General features: G+C 43.7%; 1 protein-coding gene across 1 annotated transcript in view; it reads left to right on the top strand.

The window, feature by feature from the left end:
- plb1 (phospholipase B1) overlaps positions 1–22,429 on the top strand; it is a 181,686-nt gene that overhangs the window by 93,943 nt on the left and 65,314 nt on the right. The window contains exons 27-34 of the mRNA XM_073055347.1: positions 235–339; positions 1,386–1,481; positions 4,386–4,457; positions 9,057–9,173; positions 11,224–11,292; positions 15,765–15,825; positions 19,728–19,786; positions 21,368–21,441. Coding sequence (XP_072911448.1) covers positions 235–339; positions 1,386–1,481; positions 4,386–4,457; positions 9,057–9,173; positions 11,224–11,292; positions 15,765–15,825; positions 19,728–19,786; positions 21,368–21,441 — 653 coding nt within the window. The remainder of the gene's footprint in view (positions 1–234; positions 340–1,385; positions 1,482–4,385; positions 4,458–9,056; positions 9,174–11,223; positions 11,293–15,764; positions 15,826–19,727; positions 19,787–21,367; positions 21,442–22,429) is intronic.

Below are 22,429 nucleotides of genomic sequence, written 5' to 3'. Positions count from 1 at the left end.
GAATTTATATTTATTTTTATTGTGTTCTTTTATGCTGCATTGGATCCAGAGTAACAATCATTTTGTTCTCCTTTACACTCGTATAATGAAGAATTACAATCTTGTATCTTGAGCCTGGAATCAGATTCCCAAAGACAGCCCAAGGTAAAAGTGATCCTGTGGCTCCAGACCAGGAGTCCATGGGACTCACAAAGGATCCAAATCCCTTAACATGAACCCACGTTTGTCTTTTAGAGGCGAACACACTTATTGATCGAGTCTGGAAGGTACGACAGCAAGGAAGACTTCACCGTGGTCATCCAACCATTTCTCGAGGACGTCCAAATGCCAAGGGACAAGGTAACCACAACAATCGGCACCTAATGCGCTGTTGCCAGGTAGACCAGCGGGAGATCCCAGCAAAATTCCTCATCAATGTTTCATCTCCAATAACAGTACAATTGTCCAGAGGAGCACTCTTTAGGTAATGTTAGGCTTCATGTTGGCTTTCCACTCAAGCTGACAGGCTGGAGACTATCCAGCTGGAAGAGTGAGGTGAGGTCCTGTTGGGGAGGAAAGGGATTGGTACCTTTTGGTAATCCTAATTGCAACATGGTTGCCCGCTGTGAGTAACCGGTTCATCAGGGAAGCAGTCAATTCAGCCCACTCAGTCAACGCAGACCGAGGTGCCTGTGCAATCCCTCTTGTATGGCCCAGATTCCCTGGACCTCTCCAATCCATGCACCTGCCAAATGTGTTCTAAAAATCGTAAATGTACCTGCCCCTACCACCTTCCATGGCAAACATTCTCACAGTCTCTGTGTAGATAAAGTTGCCGTCAGGCCTCTTTTAAACCTTTCCCCACTCACCTTAAACCTTTGCTCTATAACTTGGACTCCCCAGCCTTGGAGATAGGACAGTGCCAATCCACCTTATCTATGCCCCTCGTGATTTTATAGGAATCTCTATAAAGACACTGCTCGGCCTCCTACACTCCAAGGGAAAGAAAAACCTATCCAGGTTCTCCTTACAACCCAAGCCCTCCTCCAGTCTCAGTAACTATCTCACAAACCTTCATTGCCCTTTCCCGTTTAACCTTTCCTATAGCAGGATAACCAGAAGTGTATAGACTCCTCTAAATCCGGCATCTTGAACAGCCTGCCACAGGACATCTCAGATACTGTACTCGATATCCCGACTGATGGAGGCAAGCGTAACAAAAGCATTCTGTGTCGCCACTTCAAGGGAACTATGTATCTGAACCTCGTGCTTGTTTTCACACATTCCCTGGGGACTGGGAGTACTAATCATCTGATCAAGGGACCGTGCCTGTCTCCAGATACAGACAGGGGGTCTGTGCAAGCTGCTGACTTCCCCCAATGACAAATGTCTTTCCCTCTCACCAGAACGGTACGCCCGATACGTCCTACTTTGCACCAGACTGCTTCCATTTCGACGTGAAGGCCCACTCACAGGCAGCGCGGGCTCTGTGGAAGAACCTGGTGAGCATCTGATCATTAAATCTTTAACCTTCTTTTCCTTGTATACACGGGAGTGTGGACGTGCGTGCGAGTATGTCCGGGGGCAGGTGTGTGCACACGGATTTGAGAAGGTGCACGTGAGTGTGTGCGCTCTCGGTCATTCGTAGAATGATACAGCATGGGACAGGCCGTGCTAACCAGGGAGCACCCATGTGTATTAATCCCATCTTCCAGCACTTGACCCGTTACCTTCAATTCCTGTATGATTACAGGGCTCATCTGAACTCTTCCATCACCACTCTCCCTAGCTTCGCACTCCAGGTACTCATCACCCTCTGGGTGAAAAAGGTCCCCATCAGTTCCCCTCTAAATCTCTTACCCATCACCCTAAATCTATATCCTCTAGTTTTATCTACTTTGGATATGGTGAGAAGTTTCCAGCCGTCGTCTTTATTTATATCCCACATAACTTTACATTCTTTACCAATATTTACCATTCCAGGTGAGCCAAAATCTTACCTCTCCGGTCTCTCCTCATATCGGAAACACTCCATCTGATTCTCCTCTGCACCCTCCCCAGCACTGCCACATCCTTCCTACAGTGAGTCACCAATAACTGGCTGTTAGTGATTCACTCACCAAGAAGGCCATTCAGCCCCGCAGAGCCATGCCAGCTCCAACTATAGCAATCACTCACACAGTCCAAAGACATACAATACCACTTGGTAGGTTAATTGCTCTTTGCAAATTGTCGCTTGTTTGGGCTAGGGTTAAATCGGTGGTTGCTGGGCGGTGTAGTTTGAAGGGCCAGAAGGGCCTGTTCTGCACCGTATCTCAATAAATACAAAAATAAACATTATTTTCTTTTCCTTTCCTCTGATTTCCCCATAACCCTGCAGCAATTCTCTCTCTCTCTCACATGCCCCTCAATTCAGATCCTCCTACCGCGTATTACTAAGGAGTAATTTACAATGACCAATTAACCTACTAACCAGAATGTCTTTGGGCTGTCGGAGGAAACCTACGCAGTCACGGGGAGAACGTACAAACTCCTTACAGGCATTGGCGGGAATTGAACCCAAGTCGCTGGTACTGTGAAGCATTGCGCTAACCACTGCACTGCCCATTGAGGCTATGCTGGCCGTAGCATTCCTTGGAACCCATCCAACAATTCCAGCATGAAATTCCAGCTTCGGACTTCAGGTACAACTCGGGGTCTTGCCACCTGCGGAGGTTTTCAGATGATTCAGCAGTTGTGGGCTGTGTCAGCCGGGGTCAAGAGCTGAGTAGAGAAGAGAGGTGGATAACTTTGTCGAGTGGTGTGGGCTGAATCATCTGCAGCTCAACATCACTGAGACAAAGTAGTTGGTGGTGGACTTCAGGAAAGTGAAAACACTCCCATTTCCGTCAAGGGAACAGATGTGGAAGCTATCCAGGACTATAAATACCTGGGAATTCACCTGGACAATAAACTGGACTGGACTAAAAATACAGGGGCTCTGTACCAGAAGGGACAGAGCCGACTGTCTGTCCTGAGGAGGCTCCGGTCATTCAAACATCTATGGCATTATGCTGCAGATGCTCTACGACTCAGTGGTGGCCAGCACTCTATTCTACGCTGTAGTCTGCTGGGGCAGCAGGGTGAGAGCAGCTGATGCCAAGAAGATCGATAAGTTCACCTGGAAGGCTGGCTCTGTTCTGGGGGTGGAACTGGATTCCCTGGTGGTTGTGCCTGAGAGGAGGATGCTGCAGAAGCTGTGGAGCATTATGGACAATCCCTCTCACCCCCTCCATGACATACTGGACAAACAGAAGAGCACCTTTAGTAACAGACTGATTCCTCCGAGGTGCACCATCGAACACCACATGAGATCCTTTCACCCTGTGGCTGTAGGACTCTACAACTCCTCCTTAACTATATAGTTTCATTGCACACCTGTATTTTGCACTATTACTTTTTAATGCACATCTTGTATTCTTTTCATACCTCAATGTTACATTTTGTATTTTAAAGTAAATATTTCTGACTGAGCAACAGTAATTTCCTTCGGGATAAATGATTTTATCTTATTTTATCTAAAATGTCAGCAGCAATCCAAGATTTTCCTTCAGGTCTGATGCATTTAAGTGGAGGCAAGATGAACACAAGGGATGAGAGCATAGGATAGATTGGTTGGTAGAATGAGAGGAGACCTTTTGAGCCTTTACCCTCTTACAAAACTGTCTCTGTACCGTGAATGATTATGACTTCAGAAACAGGAAGGCATCTGAATGCTGGAAACACAGGTTCAGCCAAACACAGTCCATAGCTTCCTCTTCTGCCTCAATGAGGCCACTCTCAAGGTGGAGGAACAGCACTTCATATTCCATCTAGGTAACCTCCAACCTGATGACATGACATCAATTTCTTCTTTTGGTCATTTTTTTCTTTTTATTTTCTTTTCCCCTCACTCTTCCTTCTATTCTCCACTCTGGCCCCTTAGCTCTTCTCCACCCCCTCCTCCTTCTCTTTCCCCCATGGTCCACACTCCTCTCCTATCAGATTCCTTCTTCTCCAACCCTTTACCCTTCCCATCAACTTGGCTTTACCTCTCATCTTCCAGCTTATCTTCATTTCCCTCCTCCCACCTTTTTATTCTGGCAGCTTCCCACTTCCTTCCCAGTCCTAATGAAGACCCTCAGTCCAAACTGTTTATTCATCTTCATAGGCGCTGCCTGATAGGCTGAGTTGTGTGTGTTGCATTGGGTTTCCAGAATCTGCAGAATCTCTTGCATTTATATTCAAGAAATAGTTCAACCCTCTCCTAATTCAATGGGGAGTAGAGAGATGAGTCTGGAGGAAAAATTCGGCAAATAAATGTTTGGACATGGCTCAAAATTAGATCAGTACAGTTAGCTAAATCAACCTTCTTCTCTGCTTTTCAGCTGGAGCCAGTGGGCCAAAAGACTATGAATCAATCGCTTGATGAGCCCCTTTACCTCGACTGTCCTTCAAAGGTAACGTTTGTGTGAGAATGGCCTTTATCATTAAATATAAAAATGAAGTAATATTTGAGTTCTTTTTAAAATTTTACTGGGTTGTATTCAATATATTATTTCAGAAATTAGTGGCAACCAATCTTGCACCGGGTTTCTCAGTTACTACATCAAGAGCAGATCAAGCCTCCGGGGAAGAATGTGTTAGAAGAGCTTGGGTATTGAATGGGCACCACTTACTATAAAAGATTCCCCAATCTTCTTCACTGAAATGTTTGGAAAGGAGTATTGATGCCAATCCTTGGGAGAGCTGGCCTCCATCTAAGATTTTGATCTTACTGTAGGGCTTTAGAACTTTTGTTTTATTATCACAGCTCAAATGCTGTATTCAGCTAGCTTTATCCATTGGCTCCCATAGGTTTTCACTGTAACAATCAATCAGACGGTGTCGTATCCTTGTTGGACTGCGTCAATTCCCTTGCCAGAATCTCGCTGGGCCATATTGCCCTACTTCATCAATTCCTTGCTGTTTACTCAAATTTTCAGTGAAATTATTTTTATACTCCTCTACTTCCTTACAGAATTGTAATCTTATTATTTATCATAGCCCCTTGTCCTTCCCTGTTTGCTCCCGGATATCAGTGGGTTCTAGTTTAGAGAATTTTCATTCTGGAAGTACACACTCACTGTCACTTCCTTAAACGTTTCCCTTTGACCTTTGTCTCCAGTATGCTCTGATAAATTGAGTCATGTTTTATTTAAAAGGTTTTATTTCAAATAAAAATATTTCCTCTAGATCTACCTATATCATAACAATGCTAAGTTCGCCTGAATTTGTAGTGTTACTCATCTCATCGTTAGTACCCTTTTCAGATGCTCCATCTAGTCTTTGCCCAATAGTTCTCCTCTCTTTCTGAGCTTGTTACATTCTGCTGAAGATGTTCCCTGAATGCAGTTTTCGAATTCTGCACCCTTCATGTATCTCATCCTGATCCTGTCCAAGTTAACATTGTTAGCTGAATGCACAGTAGAGATGCCCCAAGTTAATGATATAGAGCCAGAAAGATAACAGTGCTGGAAAAATGTTGCAAAAATCAGAAGAGCTGGAAGATGGAAGATGACTACAGAGTGACCATAATGTGGTTGACTATGCTGTTGATGGCGGGACAGCCTGTTATAGGAAAGCTGGAGAGTGCAAAGGTAATTTATAAGAATATTGCTAAGACTCGAGGGCTGAGAGTATACACTAGGGAGTCTGGGACTTTATTCCCTGCAGTGTAGGAGACTGAGGGGTGACATTATAGGTGTTCATAAAATCATGAGGGTCTTAGATAGGGTGAATGCACACAGTCTTTTTCCCCGGAAAAAAACGCTAGAAGATATAGGTTTAAAATCAGAGTGGAAGGGCTGAAATGGGACCTGAAGGGCAACTTCATGCAGAAGGTGGTACGAATATGAAACGAACTGCCAGAAAAAGTAAGTGAAATGGGTACAATAATGACATTTTAGAAAAAAACATTTGAATAAGCACGTGGATAGGAACGTTTAGAGAGGGATATGGCTAAAAGCAAACAAATGGGACTAGCTCTTGGTTGGCATGGAAACAGGGCTGAAGGACCGGTTTCTGTGCTGAGTTCCTTTATTCTATAACTCTTATGAATAACAACCAATAGGAGGAGATAAGGTACTGTATACAGAATACATCCTCTCATCAGAGGATCAGAAGTGGAGAGGGTTAGAAACTTTAAATTCCTGGGTGTTACTATTTCAGAGGACCTGTCCTGGACCGAGCACATGCGCCTTTGCAAAGGAAGCATGGCAGCACCTCGACTTTCTTAGGAGTCTGCTGAGATTTGGCATGACATCTAAAGCTTCTATAGATGTGAATGGAGACTATATTGACTGACTGCATCACGGCACGGTATGGAAACACCAATGATTTTGAACAGGGGATCCTACAAAAGGTAGCGGATTCATCCCAGTACATCACGGTTAAAGCCCTCCCAACCATTGAGCACATCTACATGAAGTGCTGCTGTAGGAAAGCAGCATCCATCTTCAGAGATCCTCACCACCCAGGCCATGCTCATTCCTCACTGCTGCCATCAGGTAGAAGGTACAAGAGCCTCAGGACTCACACCACCAGGTTCAAGATCAGTTACTACCCCTCAACTATCAGGTTCTCGAGTAAAAGGGGATGACTACACTCACTTGCCCCATCATTGAAATATTCCTACAACCAATTATCTCACTTTAAGGACTCTTTATCTCATTATCTTATATTATCGTTATTTATTGCTATTTATTTGTATTCGCTTTAGCACAGTTTGTTGCCTTCTGCACTCTAGTTGATCTTTCATTTATCCTGTTATTGGTACGTAATGCCCTGGTTAAAATTTCTACAGCTATGATGTGAGGTATTTTTATTTAAGCAGCTTTCTGCAAAAGCAGTGTGTCCTGTTAGTAATAGTGTTTTGGCTTCAGCTAAAGATAAAGAGCCATGTTGTCCATCTTAAGAATCCGGTGTCAGCCAGCCGGGATTGTCTTGGTACATGTTGTAACTTTGTGCCCAGTGGAAGATTCAGGGGAGCTGGGTGGGATCAGATTTCTGAAGGACAGTTGTCTTGTTTGGGGTCTTTTGGCAGGAGTTGTGGAGCAGGTCACAAGGGAAGATGCAGAATGCTGCTTGAAGGAACGTACCCATTGTCAGAAGTGCTTTGTGCAGATGGTTGGCTCCAAGGAGGCACGGCCAATACTCCCGAGAGAGCCAGTTCATTCAAGATGGTCTTTGATGGAAATTCAGACTGTGGCAGGTGCCTTCACGCAGACTGTGGGTGCAGTCCATGAGTAAAGCGATATACCCAACTACTCCAGAAAAGAGCGCCAACATTTATGTGCACATTTAGACTGGTTTAGTTGAAAGGGGCCCTTCTAATTTTCTTTTCCTTTTCTGCAACTGTTGGTTAAAGTTGAAAATTTGGTAAATAAATTTTATGCCGGCTTATGATCTGTTAATTTACTGTTGAACGATAGCTTTGTATGGAGCAGCATTTACTACAATCAATGTTCCTCCCCAGATTAACCCAACTTTCCTGCTTGCTTGAACCCCAACTCATACCAACCCTAGACGTGAGCTGCCGAGGAAAGGTGGCCTTCTCACCACCGAGTCACGGAGCTGTTAGCGGAGTTAGCCAACGAGCCAGGTTTGAACACAAGTCTGGTGGAGGGTGGCAGGCATAGAATTGCAGAGCATGCCCACAAGAAAATGAATCTCAGGGTTGTATAGGGTTACATATGCATTTTGAACTTTGATCTTTAAATACCAGTGGGAAAGGAAAAGCTGGATTAATGTTGCAAGTAGCATCAATACTGCAGGAAGCATTCCCAATGTAGATTAGGAGGATATTCAATAATACTAAAAGATCAGATATACAGTATAGATTATATCTAGAAGTTCAAAGTACTATTAAATTGTGTATATGTTACTATGTGCTAGCTTGAGATTCATTTTGTAGGCTTTGACAGGGAAAATATTAATAGAATTTTATGAAAAACTATACATTGACAAAGACTGACAAACAACCTATGTGCAAAAGAAAATAAACTGTGCAAATAAAAAGAATATAGAGAACATGATCTGCAAACCATTCTGGAAAGTGAGTCTGTAGGTCTTAGAATCAGTTCAGGGTAGTCATGATTAAAGTTATCCACACTGGTTCGGGAGCCTATTGGTTATAGGGTAATAACAATTCCTGAACCTGGTGGTGTGGGACATAAGGCTTCTGTAACTCCTGCCCAATGGTAATGACGAGAAGAGGGCACGGCCTGGATGCAGGGTGTGTTTGACGATGGATGCTGCTGCCTTGTGTTAGTGCTCCGTGTAAGTCTGGTCAATGGTGGGTAAGGCTTTGTCTGCAATGGACTGGGCTGTATCCACCATTTTCTGTACTCTTTTCTATTCCTGGGCATCGGTGTCTCCATACCAGGCCGTAATGCAAGCAGTTAGGATACCTTCCCGTATACATTTACAGGAATTTGCCACAGATTTTGGTGACGTGCCAAATCTTCGCAAACCTCTATGGAAGTAAATACACTGTAGTGCCTTGCTTGTGATGACACTCGTGTGCTGGTCCCAGAATAGATGTCAACACCAAGGAATTTCTAGCCACTGAACCTCTCCACCTCTGTTCCCCTACTGAATGCTGGCTCATGCACCTCTGGCTTCTTCTGACCATAGTCAGTAATCAGCTCTTTGATTTTGCTGATGTTGAGTGAGAGGTCGTTGCTATGGCACCATCCAACCACATTTTTCAGAATCCCTCCTATATACAGATTCGTCGCCACTTTTGACTGGGCCACCAATCGTGGTATCATCAGCAAACTTAAATATGGCACTGGAGCTGTATTTAGCTATGCAGTTATAAAGTGTGCTGAGCAGGGGGCTAAGCACACAGCCCTGTGGTGCACCTGTACTGATGGTGGGTGTGGAGGAGGTATTGTTGGAGGAACCTCTCATTCTACATAGTTCTCCAGTGTGATCTGAAAGTACAAATGAATTGAGTAAATCTGGGTTTGAAGTTCATGGCAAACTAATCAAGTTTTCTCTTCTGACAACCACAGGATGAGCCGTACTTGAGAACATACAGAAACAGTAATTATACTTATCCAAATAACCCTGGGCAAACAACTGCAGTGGCCCCCAGCAGCATTCAGGCTACAGTTATAACAACGCACAAGGTAATACATGCACTCTCAGCTTGCTTCAATGAAATACTTCCTTGAATGTGAAATATACTGTACTTCACACGGCGGAAGAGAGAGGGAGAGAGATAAAATGGTGCATGCCCCAACTGTATAGCTGAGCAAATCTATTAGAGCTTTTTGAGGATATCTCCAACATTGATAGTAGGGAACCGGTACATGAATTACATTTAGACTTCTAGAAGGCATAGAGTTCTAGAGGGAGTTTAGGACCAGAGAACATGGCCTTAGAGTAGAGGAACATCCATCTGGGAACCGAGATGATGAGGAATTTCTTTAGCCAGAGGGTGGTGAATCTGTGGAATTCATTGCCACAGGCGGCTATGGAGGCCAAGTCATTGGGTGTATTTAAGGTGGAGGAAGACAGGTTCTTGATTAGTCAAACTCAATGGGATGAATGGCCTAATTCTGCTCCTATGTCTTATGGCCTTATGGTCTAACAACAATTACCTCACAAATGGTTAAGTCACAAAATGAGAACCCGTGGTGTTGCAGGGAACATATTAGCATGGATTGAAGATTAGCTAACAAGCAAGAATCAGTGAACAAGGAAAGAGGGGTCATTTTCAAGATGGCAACCGTCGTGGTACCAAAGCGAATTAATGCTGGGACCTTAGCTGTTTATGATCCATACTGATAGCTCAGAGGAAGGAAGCAAGAGTACAGTAGCCAAATTTGTGGATGACACAAAAACAGGAGGGAGGCAATTTGAGAGGATGATGCAAACAGTTTACAGAGACATTGGTTGGTTAAGTGAGTGATTGAAAAGTTGGCAAGTGGAGTACGATGTGGAAAAATGCAAAGGTGCTCATTTCAGTGGGAGAGAAAGAGAAAATAGTATTATTTAAATGAAGCAAAGTTGTAGAGGCTGAAGTACGGAGGGATTTGGATGTTCTTGGGATGAAATGTAGGAACAACAAACAAAGCAGGGCAGAAACTCAGTGGGTCAGGCAGCATCTGTGGAGCAAAATGAACAATTGACCTTTCAGGTTAAAACCCTTCATTGCATAGAAGCAAATCTGGTAAGAGGGAGAGCTAATGAAAAGCTGACATTTTTTCAGGGAGTTTGGAGTATAAATGAGGCAAGTCTTGTAAAGTACAAGACTCTAGTAAGACCATATCTAGAGTAGTGTGAACAATCTTGGACCCCAATTTGAGTAAAAGTGCTATTTAAACAGAGGTCATTAAGAAATGATTCATCAAAATGATCCCAAATATAGAAGGGTTGTCCTACTAGGACAAGATACACAGGTTGGGACTCTATAGTCTCTGGAGTTTAGAAAACTGAGAAGGCAAGAATAGCAACACACACACAATGCTGGCGGAACACAGGCAGCATCTATAGGGAGAAGCACTGTCGATGTTTTGGGCCGAGACCCTTCGGAAGGACTCAAGGCAAGAATAAAATGTGTTTAATTGAGGTCACCAGCTAGAAAGCATACATTACCAGAGGACTGGTGTAAGCAATCCCAGGATATTCCCCCTGCTTCATTTTTAAAGGAGGTAATGTTTATTGTGTAATAATACTTTAATATTGTGTCTCTCCCATCACTGTGACAAAATGATTGAGAATGAGATTACCCCTTCTTGAAGTAGTCCCACAACGGTAACCCAGAATGTCCACATACGTGACATAATATCACAGAACTGCTGTGCAAATCTAAATTACTCATTCACACACCCATCATTCAAATAGTTGTCCTGTTTAAATCACTGAAGGCTTGACTTAACTGGTTAATGTCTCCTGGAACTCGAGTCAACTTTGAATGGAGACTGTAAAGGTGCAGCAAAATCTGGATGCATATGGTGTATTTAGCAATCATGTTCAAAGTTTAGTAAATTTAGAAAGTTCAGTTGATAAATTAATCAATGCTACTTTTTGGATTTATTGATCATCTGAGTTAAACATGCAAGGATAAAATATGGAAAACAGTGATTTTCTTTCATAGATATTTTATGATTTAGGTATTTTGTTGGAAAAAAGATCATTTGTATGAAAGACTTAACTTACCTTTTGTGATTCTAGTCATTTATATCACAAGTGTCCTTCCAAACTACACCATCCATTACTGGAACCACAAGAGATCCCAATCAGGTCAGTATCAATGCTGGAAGGGGAGATGGTGGGAAGCAACATATTCCATTAAATCTTTACAACGTACTTTAGCAACTTTCTATTGGAAATATATATTTTGACCCAGTTTGATAGCAATGAATCAGAGAGCAAGAGGGGAATTATCGTACTTGCACTTGGGATTCTTGTGGTAACTACTGAAGAGTCACCTGAAAATCCTCCAAATTTACTGGAAGGATAAGTGAACCAGAGTCGGTGTCCAACCCCAAGGCATCACTGAGGCCCACTGTGACTCTCAGACATTTAGCCCTTTGGTCCAACTGGTCTATGCCAACCTAGATTCTCAGAAAAGCTCATTCTATCTTCTTTATTTGTTTGCTTTATTTATTTATTGAGATACAGCACGGAATAGGCCCTCCCAGTCCTTCAGGCCACACTGCCCAGCAATCACATGATTTAATCCTAGCCTAATCATTGGAGGACTTGCAATGACCAATCAACTTACTGACCGGTACATCTTTGGACTGTGGAAGGAAACCAGAGTGCCTGGAGGAAATGCACACAGTCACGGGGAACGTTCAAACTCCTTACAGGCAGCAGTGGGAATTGAACCTGGGTCACTGGTAATGTAAAGTATTGTGATCACCACTACACTACTGTGTTGTCTATTTGCCTGTATTTGGCCCATATCCCTCTTTTCCTATTTGTGTACCTGTCTAAGCACCTTTTAAATTATGTTAATGTACCTTCCTCAACAACTTTCTTTGGTGGCTCATTCCATATAGTGATGACCCTCTGAGTGAAAAGGTTCCTGTTAAATCTCACCCCTCACACCTTAAATCCACACTGGGCAGGCCTTCTTGTTTACAGGTTTGACACCAGTCTCAGTCTTCCATGATCTGACATGAGAGGAAGTTACCTCGTGGACAAAGGGGGGAAAAAAGTCAAGGATGTGCTCAAAGCCTCTGTGACAAATATATAACATTCCCACTGGGCTCCTGGAAATCCCTAGCTGATAAACATTGAAAGTGGAGACAGGAACGTTCGAAGCACTGGGCTCTTCATATCCATGTCTTAGAGATACAGAGGTCTAACTAAAGAGAAGGCAGCTTCTCAAGCTGTTGCACCACCCCCACCCCACACCCTAACCTTGAATCTGCTGGTATCTCCGGTCATGTATGTGGAAGAATCTGTGATTCCAGGATTGGCACCTTCCATCATCTTAGAACATAAAAAATCTAGAGAGGAAGTAACTCATCAACAGTTCTGAAGGGCCGCATAATAAGCAACTAGGCGAGATCTTGCATGGCTTATCACGTTATGCAGTGGATGTTTTGTCACTGAAGGAACCTGAAAAAATGATTCAGCCTACACCTGACCCTCTTTGACCTGATCCCACAAGGGAGATCCAGAATTTCCTCAAATCTAGAAGGTTGATTTGAGGAAATTCTGGGTGCAAAAGAAACCTAGGTTCCCAATTAATGCACATATTTCTGCAAATATTTGCATATTTCACAGAAATCATGCTTTTCTTATGAATATAATTCCAATTCCAACTAAAAGATGCCAGAGATCATATGATGATATAAGAGAACCTGGTCACAGTTCCGGTTCATACAGCATCGGAGCAGATTCTCCAGCCCAGCTGATGCATGCTGACCAACATTCCTCTCTACGCTAATCCCATTTGCTTGCATTTAGCCCATATCCCTCTGAACCCTTCCTATACGTGAACCTATCCAACTGTCTTTTAAAAGTTGTTTTTGTGCCACACTCAATCATTTCCTCTGGCAATTCACACCCATCACCCTTTATGTATCAAAATTTACCTCTCGAGTTCCTTTTAAATTTCTCCCCTCTCACCCGAAACCTATGTCCCTGGGAAGAAGGCTGTGTGCTTTCACTCTGTCTGTGCCCATAATAATTTTATACATCTCTATAAAATCACCCCTCATTCTCCTACACTCCATTCTGCTCAACCTCTCTCCATGCCTCCCTCCCTCATCCCAGCCACATCCTTGTAAATCTCCTCTGCACTCTTTCCACCTGAATAGCATCTTTCCTATCGGAGGGTGACCAAAACTGAGCACAAAATTCCAAATGCAGCCTCAGCTATGACTTATACAAAAGCAATATAACATCCCAGCTTCTGTACGCACTGCTCTGACTGATAAAGGTCAGCGTGCCAAGAGCCTTCTTCAATACCCAGTCTACCTGTGAAGCTACTTTCAGTGCAATCTCATTTTATATCAGACCGTAAGACAGAGGAGTAGAATTAGGCCATTCAGCCCTTCTAGTCTATTCTGCCATTCAATCATGGATGATTTATTACTCCATTCAATGCCACTCCCTTGCCTTCTCCCTGTAAATTTTGAAACCCTTACTTATCAAGAACCTGTCCACTTCTGCTTTAAATATGCCCAATGACTTGGCCACCACTGCCATCTAAGGCACTGATTTACCACCTTCTGGCAAAAGAAATTCCTCCTCAACTTTGTTGAAAAGGGATGGCCTTCTATTCTGAGGTTGTGCCTAAATACTGCAGTGGTTAATTTAGACCATAAGACATAGGAGCAGAATTAGGCCATTTGGCCCACTATTCCATCATAGCTGATTTATTATCCCTCCCAACCCCATTCTCCTGCCTCCTCCCTGTAACCTTTGACACCCATACTAATCAAGAAAACATCAACCTCCACTTTAAATATACCTAATAACTTGGCCTCCACAGTCATCTGTGGCAATGAATTTCTGCAGATTCTCCACTCTCTAGCTAAAGAAATTCCCAGTCATCTCTGTTATAAAGAACATCCCTCTATTCTGAGACTGTGCCCTCTGGTTCTAGACTCACCCCTGATAGGAAATATCCTCTCCACGTCCACTCTGTCTAGACCTTTCAATATTTAATATGTTTCAATGGCATCTTCCCTCATTCTTCTAAGCTCGAAGGAGTACAAGTCCAGAGACCTCAAATGCCCCTCATACATTAACTCTTTCATTCCCAGGATTATTCTCATGAACCTCCTCTAAACCCTCTCTAATGCCAACACATTTTTTAGATGGGGGCCCAAACCTGCTCACAACACTCCAAGTACAGTTTGACAGATACCTTATAAAGTCTCAGCATTATGTCCTTGCATTTATAGTCTAGTCACCTCCAAATGAATGCTAACATTGTGTTTCCATTCCTTACCATTGATTCAATCTGCAAGTTAACCTTTAGAGAATCCTGCACAAGGACTCCTAAGTCCCTTTGCTCCTCTGATTTCTGAATAATCTCTACATTTGGAAGAGTCTAAGCTTTTATTCGTTCTATCAAAGTGCATGACCATACACTTCCCTACACTATATTCCACCAGCCTCTTTGCCCATTCTCCTAATCTGTCTTAGTCCTTCTGCAAACTCCCTTCTTCCTCAATACTACTTGCCCCTCCAACTTTAGTGACATCCGCAAGTGTGGCCATAAAGCCATCAATTCTCTGATTCAAATCGTTGACATGTAACGTGACAAGGACCAGAACCTACACCAGCCCCTGTGGAACTCTACTAGTCATCGGCAGCCAACAAGAGAAAGCCCCCGTTATTCCCACTCTTTGCCTCCTGCGAGTCAGCCAATCTTCTATCCATGCTCATATCTTTCCTGTAATACCATGGGTCCTTATTGTATTTAGCAGCTTCATGTGCAGCATTTGTGAAAAGCCTTCAGAAAATCCAAGTAGACAACATTCACTGAGTATCCTTTGTCTATTCTGCCTGTTTTTTCCTCAAGAAATTCCAACAGATTTGTCAGGCAAGATCTCTGACAAAATCATGCAGACTTTAACCTATTTTTTCATGTGCCTCCAAGTACCCTGAAACTTCATCCTTAATAATGGACTCCAACAATTTACCTTTACCAACCCGTTAAGTCTGGCTAACTGGTCTATAATTTCCTGTCTTCCTTTTTAAAGAGTGGAGTGGTATTTGCAATTTTACAGTCCTCTGGAACCATTGCAGAATCTAGTGATTCTTGAAAGATCCCTACTAATGCATCCAGAGTCTTTTCAGCTACCTCTTTCAGAACTCTGGAGTGTAGTCCTTATAATATGGGTACTGACCTTTTAGCTTATAATCATTGTTCCATGTGAAATCCAGAATTGCATTCTCCATACAATATATGTGAATGTAGCCTGATGGCCTGGAATTATGAAATATAAATTTCAAGGCTACCTTTTGCTGAGAATGCAGTGCTTATTGGGTTGCAAGTAATGGTTTCCTGGCTTAGATTTATGTCTGTTGTGTCAAGTCGCCAACAGCAGGGGTGCAAGTTTCACCCATTCCTTTCACTGCTGTTGATCTCCTGATTTCTGCTTATTTTTAACACTTTGTTGAGATTCTCGGGACGTTTTGGCATCAAGTACCATCTGGAAACCATTTCCAATGCAACCTAAGGGAAAATACTCTGTTCATGCCAGTGTGACAATGGAATGAATTTTAAATGTGATCTTTACCAGGTTTATGGCAGTGAACTGCTTTGCAAAGACAAGCATCCATCAGATGTCATTCCAAACTCAGGTAGTATTAGATGTTTTTTATTCTATTATTTTTTCAAAACCAATCTTCCTTTGTTTGGCTCCTGACATGCAGACTGTTTCTTGTATGGGCTTCGTTGTAAGTGATCTGTGGAACTAGCATCTACTCCTGTGTTTAGCCAGTTGACAACAACCCCAAGGCAACTCTACTGGCATTCGCAGGCAGCTAGGTTGGCTGTACCTTATTCTTTCAGAGAATTGCTTTTAATGCTACCATGCTGAATTTTATTGAGTATTTCTGGCTATTTCAGTAATTGCAGGGCCTATATTATTGCTTCAAGAAAGGGAAATGTATCTTATTTTTGTTAACTTACTGCTGATCCCTTCTGGGCCTTGTAACATTGAACCATCTTTCTGAACCTATATAGTCCTTAGAATGAAGTAGGCAGTTACAAATTTTAGATGCAAAGGAACAGCAATGTATTTATAGGTTAGTATGGTTTACAACTCAACGAGCAATCCCTTAATCTTGTCCTACGTGGGGACATCACAAGCAATTAGAAATGGGGGTTGTTCACGTCCTATAAGAAAACATGAATAAAGTTCACTTGTGAGGATATGTGAGTTTGGTTTCAAGCTTTATCCAGAAGTCAGTATCTCTGACAGGGATCACTCCCTCCTGTTATGTTTGTTCTTTAACAAAGACAAACTTGCATGGGTAAAAATGCTAGAACTATTTATTTACTGATTTACAGAATGGCTTCATCATGAACAGATTTTACTCTGGAACTTCTAGCCCACCAAAAGTGTGTGTGACCCACCAACTTCACTCCCAGTTCTAAGTGAACCACCCACATTGCACGCTGAGAACTGAAGTTATTCATTATGTACTCACATAATAACACACCTCCCTGCCGCACTGAACTGCTAGTTAGAAGCTAATCCAGAGGCTAGATTAAACCCACATCTTCTTTGGTCAAACACGAGGAAATGTGCAGATGCTGGAAATTCAAACAACACACACAAAATGCTGGTGGAACACAGCAGGCCAGGCAGCATCTATAAGGAGAAGTACTGTCGACGTTTCGGGCCGACACCCTTCGTCAGGACTAACTGAAAGGAAAGATAGTAAGAGATTTGAAAGTAGTGGGGGGAGGGGGAAATGCGAAATGATAGGAAAAGACCGGAGGGGGTGGCATGAAGCTAAGAGCTGGAAAGGTGATTGGCAAAAGTGATACAGAGCTGGAGAAGGGAAAGGATCATGGTACGGGAGACCTCGGGAGAAAGAAAGGGGGAGGGGGGGAAGCACCAGAGGGAGATGGAGAACAGGCAGAGTGATGGGCAGAGAGAGAGAAAAAAAAAACAAACAACTAAATATTGTCAGGGATGGGGTAAGAAGGGGAGGAGGGGCATTAACGGAAGTTAGAGAAGTCAATGTTCATGCCATCAGGTTGGAGGCTACCCAGCCGGTATATAAGGTGTTGTTCCTCCAACCTGAGTGTAGCTTCATCTTGACAGTAGAGGAGGCCCTGGATAGACATATCAGAATGGGAATGGGACGTGGAATTAAAATGTGTGGCCACAGGGAGATCCTGCTTTCTCTGGCGGAACGATCCTGCTTTCTTTGCTACATTGACGACTGCATTGGCGCTACCTCCTGCACGCATGCTGAGCTCGTTGACTTCATTAACTTTGCCTCCAACTTTCACCCCGCCCTCAAATTTACCTGGTCCATTTCTGACACCTCCCTCCCCTTTCTTGATCTTTCTGTCTCCATCTCTGGAGACGGCTTATCTACTGATATCTACTATAAGCCTACAGACTCTCAAAACTACCTGGACTATTCCTCTTCCCACCCTGTCTCTTGCAAAAATGCTATCCCCTTCTCACAATTCCTTCATCTCCGCCGCATCTGCTCTCAGGATGAGGCTTTTCATTCCAGGACGAAGGAGATGTCTTCCTTTTTTAAGCAAAGGGGCTTCCCTTCTTCCACCATCAACTCTGCTCTCAAACGCATCTCTCCCATTTCCCGCACATCTGCCCTCACCCCATCCACCCGCCACCCCACTCGGTATAGGGTTCCCCTTGTCCTCACCTACCACCCCACCAGCCTCCAGGTCCAATGTATAATTCTCCATAACTTCCGCCACCTCCAACAGGATCCCACTACCAAGCACATCTTTCCCTCCCCCCCTCTTTCTGCTTTCCACAGGGATCATTCACTACGCGACTCCCTTGTCCATTCATCCCCCCCAATCCCTTCCCACCGATCTCCCTCCCGGTACTTATCCTTGTAAGCAGAACAAGTGCTACACCTGCCCTTACCCTTCCTCCCTCACCACCATTCAGGGCCCCAGACAGTCCTTCCAGGTGAGGCGACACTTCACCTGTGAGTCGGTTGGTGTGGTATACTGCGTCCGGTGCTCCCGGTGTGGTCTTTTATATATTGGTGAGACCCGATGCAGACTGGGAGACCGTTTCACTGAACACCTATGCTCGGTCCGCCAGAGAAAGCAGGATCTCCCAGTGGCCACACATTTTAATTCCACGTCCCATTCCCATTCTGATATATCTATCCATGGCCTCTACTGTCAAAATAAATCCAAACTCAGGCTGGAGGAACAACACCTTATATACCGGCTGGGGAGCCTCCAACCTGATGGCATGAACATTGACTTCTCTAACTTCCGTTAATGCCCCTCCTCCCCTTCTTACCCCATCCCTGACATATTTAGTTGTTTTCTTTTTTCTCTCTCTCTCTGCCCATCACTCTGCCTGTTCTCCATTTCCCTCTGGTGCTTCCCCCCTCCCCCTTTCTTTCTCCCGAGGCCTCCCGTCCCATGATCCTTTCCCTTCTCCAGCTCTGTATCACTTTTGTCAATCATCTTTCCAGCTCTTAGCTTCATCTCACCCCCTCCGGTCTTCTCCTATCATTTCGCATTTCCCCCTCCCCCCAGTACTTTCAAATCTCTTACTATCTTTCCTTTCAGTTAGTCCTGACGAAGGGTCTCGGCCCGAAACGTCGACAGTGCTTCTCCTTATAGATGTTGCCTGGCCTGCTGTGTTCCACCAGCATTTTTTGTGTGTTCTTCTTTGGTCAGCTGAGGCTAGCATTTTACTGCATTGGTGCGTGTGTATCAACTGATTAATCGTCAGTCCAATTGCCAATGTCTGCAGCAAGGTTCCAGTTAGTCTGGGCAGCACAGTGGTGCAGCTGGTAGAACCACTGCCTCACAATGCCAATGCCCTGGGTTCAATCCTGATCTCAGGCACTGTCTATGTGGAGTTTGCACATTCTCCCTGAGCCTGTGTGTTTTCCTTCTGAATGCTCCAATTTCTTCCACTGTCCCAAAGATGTGCAGGTTAGTAGGCTAAATCGCTGTTGTCAGCTGTCCCAAGTTTATAGATGGGTGGTAGAATTTATGGGAGAAGTGTTGATGGGAATCTAGGGAGAATTGGTTATGGGGAAAATTAATGGATGATTACTCTGTGAGGTAGCATGAGTTAGATGGAACAAATGGCCTCTTTCCATTCCATAAGGAAATCCCATCTGACCCCACCCCTCCAATGAGGTTTTTAATCTGACTCTGGTCCATGATTTACCATTTCCTTTAAAATGAATTTGACACGAGACAGTTAGTGTCCCTTTCAATGCAACAGACTACGGATGCTGGAATCTAGTGCAAAAAAGAACTGCTGGAAGAACTGAGTGGGACAAGCAGCATCTCTGGAAGCAAGGAAATGGTCGATATTTGGGATTTAGACTCCACATCACTACAGACCTGGTGCAGGGTCCCAACCTAAAATATCTCCAATTGCATTCCCTCCACAGATGCTGCCTTGACCCATTGAATTCCTCATTAAAGCTTCTCTAAGAAACATGAAGTTATACTATCAATAGTATGCAGGACTTACAACCATTCTTTGCCTGACTTTTTTTTCCAGTTCACTCTTTGCGACCAGCAGATGTGAAAGTTATCGGCGCTGTGGGAGACTCTCTGACGGTTAGTCCAGGGTCTGCATCATTAACATGAATGCATGTTGTTTTAAAGTGCAAATTAAAATCTTTGTGCATTATTATTTAATAATCTTAATGGACCATAAAAATAACAAAAAATATGATAACATAGCAACTATACTAACTGTGTTATGTCCAACTTGGTTGTTAATTCCCACCACCTGTTATTTATATATTTATTACCATGGTGAACAAGGACTTCTTAAACTCCATTAACATTGTAAATGCACATCAGATGTTTGCAAAATGGATATACAGGATTATCTCAACATTCAAACACCAGCTGATAAATGCCAACTTATTTTTATTCCACAACAAACCCCAGCAATAACTAGCTCCAACAAGAGCAAGTCTAACCACCTACATTTGAGGTTTGACGTCGATAACATAACCAAGAAACCCACTGTCGGTATCCTGGAAGTCATTACGAGCCAGAAAATGAATCCAGAGAACCACATAAATCCTGCAGTTCCCAGGGCAGATGTCCTTCAGTGACTTGCTTCTTTTCTGACTCCCCAAAACTGTTCCAACGATTCAGCGTACAAAGCATGTATACAGAATACAACCCTGAGATTTGTCTTCCCTACAGACAGCCAAGAAACAAAGACGAACCTTGGAACTCGCTTAAAGAAAAACATCAAACTCCCCCACCATGTGCAAAAAAAAAATTATGCAAATAGCAACGTAAAAAATGAGCGAAAACACAGAACATAAAACATAAGATCAAAAGGCATATTTCAGTTCAGCTTAGTTTTCACTATCTGCCGGCCACCCCAATTCAACATTGCCCAAACTAGCAACAAAAAGAAAGGAGGGTGAAAGGGTGCTCTTCATTTGCTCGGGTAGGTGCAGTGACAACTGTCAGGCAGCTCAGCACCATTCAGAACAAAGTAGCCTGCTCGATTGGCACCCCATCCACAAAACGACCATCCACGATGCCCATCTACACCAAGCCCATTTGCCTGCATTAGGCCCATATCCCTTTACTCCTTTTCTATCCAAGTACCCACCCAAATGATTGTTCAGAGCAGTTCGGTTTGCCGTCACTGTGCACTCCTTTGAAGAACTTACTTCCAAAGTTTCTTACAACGTGGCAGCACCTGTTACACACAATCAAGTGCAGTCAAACTGAATCCTTCACATACTAGGGCATTGAGTAGACCATTCTGCCCCCAAGCTTGTTCCACTGTCAAACTAAATCCATGTCTTGCCTGTCTTAGTTTCATTTTCTCAAGAGGGGTTGAAAGTGGTCCGGATATGAGGATTAGCCTGATCAGCGGTGCTGCATCTGGGGATGGAAGGGCAGGCTGCTCAGTGTTTCTAAAGTACCAACCTGTTTCAAATGACAGGTCACTTTTAGTATGAAGATACCAACCCAACGACCGGAGCTAAGTAAATTAATTTTGAACAAATCTTTCTTCCTTTTTTCCAAGAAGGTGTGATTGGTTGCATTCACTCATTCACCACCCCATGTTGTCTCATCATCAGCTTCTTCCTTGACAGCCATTGGAGAAGAGTTTATCTCACCTTTGGAGGAGAAATCAATGCTGTTCCTTGTGTTTTACAGGCAGGCAACGGGATAGGCTCAAAACCCAAAGACGTTCTGGACGTGTTAACGCAGTATAGGGGGCTGTCCTTCAGGTATGAGGCATTGCATCCAACAGCATCTGGTTGCTTTGGTAAACATGAGAGATCCTGCAGATGCTGGAAATCCAGAATAACACACACACACATAATGCTGGAGGAACTCAGCAGGTAAGGCAGCATCAATGGCGAGGAATAAAGAGACCCCTCCCCCTTGCTCTTTTTCGATTCCCCTTTCTGGCTCCCTCCTTGCCCCTTCTCATCACCCGCCTATCAGCTCCCTCTGGTGCTCCTCCTCCTTCCCTTTCTCCCATAGTCCACTTTCCTCTCCTCTCAGGTTCCTTCTTTTTCAGCCCTTTACCTCTACTACCTATCACCTCCTAGCTCCTCACTTCATTCCCCACCCCCATTCACCTAGTTTCATCTTTCACCTTTTAGCTTGTACTCCTTTCCCTCCCCCTACCCTTTTTTGCCAGCTTCTTCCCCCTTTCTTTCCACTCCTGATGAAGGGTCTCATCCCAAAATATCAGCTCAATATTCCTCTCTGTAGATGCTGCCTGATCTGCTGAGATCTTCACACACAAAATGTTGGAGGAGCTCAGCAGACCTGGCAGCATCTAGGTAAAGAGTACAGTCAATGTTTCGGCCTGAAAGGTCAGCTGTGCTCTTCTCCTAGATGCTGGCTGGCCTGCTCAGTTTCCCCAGTAATTTGTGTGTGTTGCTGGGAATTCCAGCATCTTCAGATTTTCTCTCGTTTCTGTTGAGATCTTCCGGCATTTTGTGTATGATTTTATTGGCTGCATTGGTGCTGCTTCCTGAAGCTGGCTATTTGTTGCTGCTTCTTACAGAACAGTCAACAATGAACAGCTGGTTAAAACATATGAACACACTAGGTGTTCTCTAATCTTGCCTGACTGCAAAGTGCATGTGCAAACTACAAAGCCTGAAAGTAAATCTCAACATCAAACCCACTGGTTTTGGAGTAGTGTTTAGCTTTGTAGGTTTGGCTTCAGCAGATAGTGAGAGGCTGGATGGATGGGATGAG

The sequence above is a fragment of the Hemitrygon akajei genome, chromosome 9 (assembly GCF_048418815.1).
Source record: "Hemitrygon akajei chromosome 9, sHemAka1.3, whole genome shotgun sequence".
Lineage (NCBI taxonomy): Eukaryota > Metazoa > Chordata > Chondrichthyes > Myliobatiformes > Dasyatidae > Hemitrygon > Hemitrygon akajei.
Note: the sequence above shows the minus strand (reverse complement) of the source record. Positions and strands in the feature narration are given on the sequence as shown.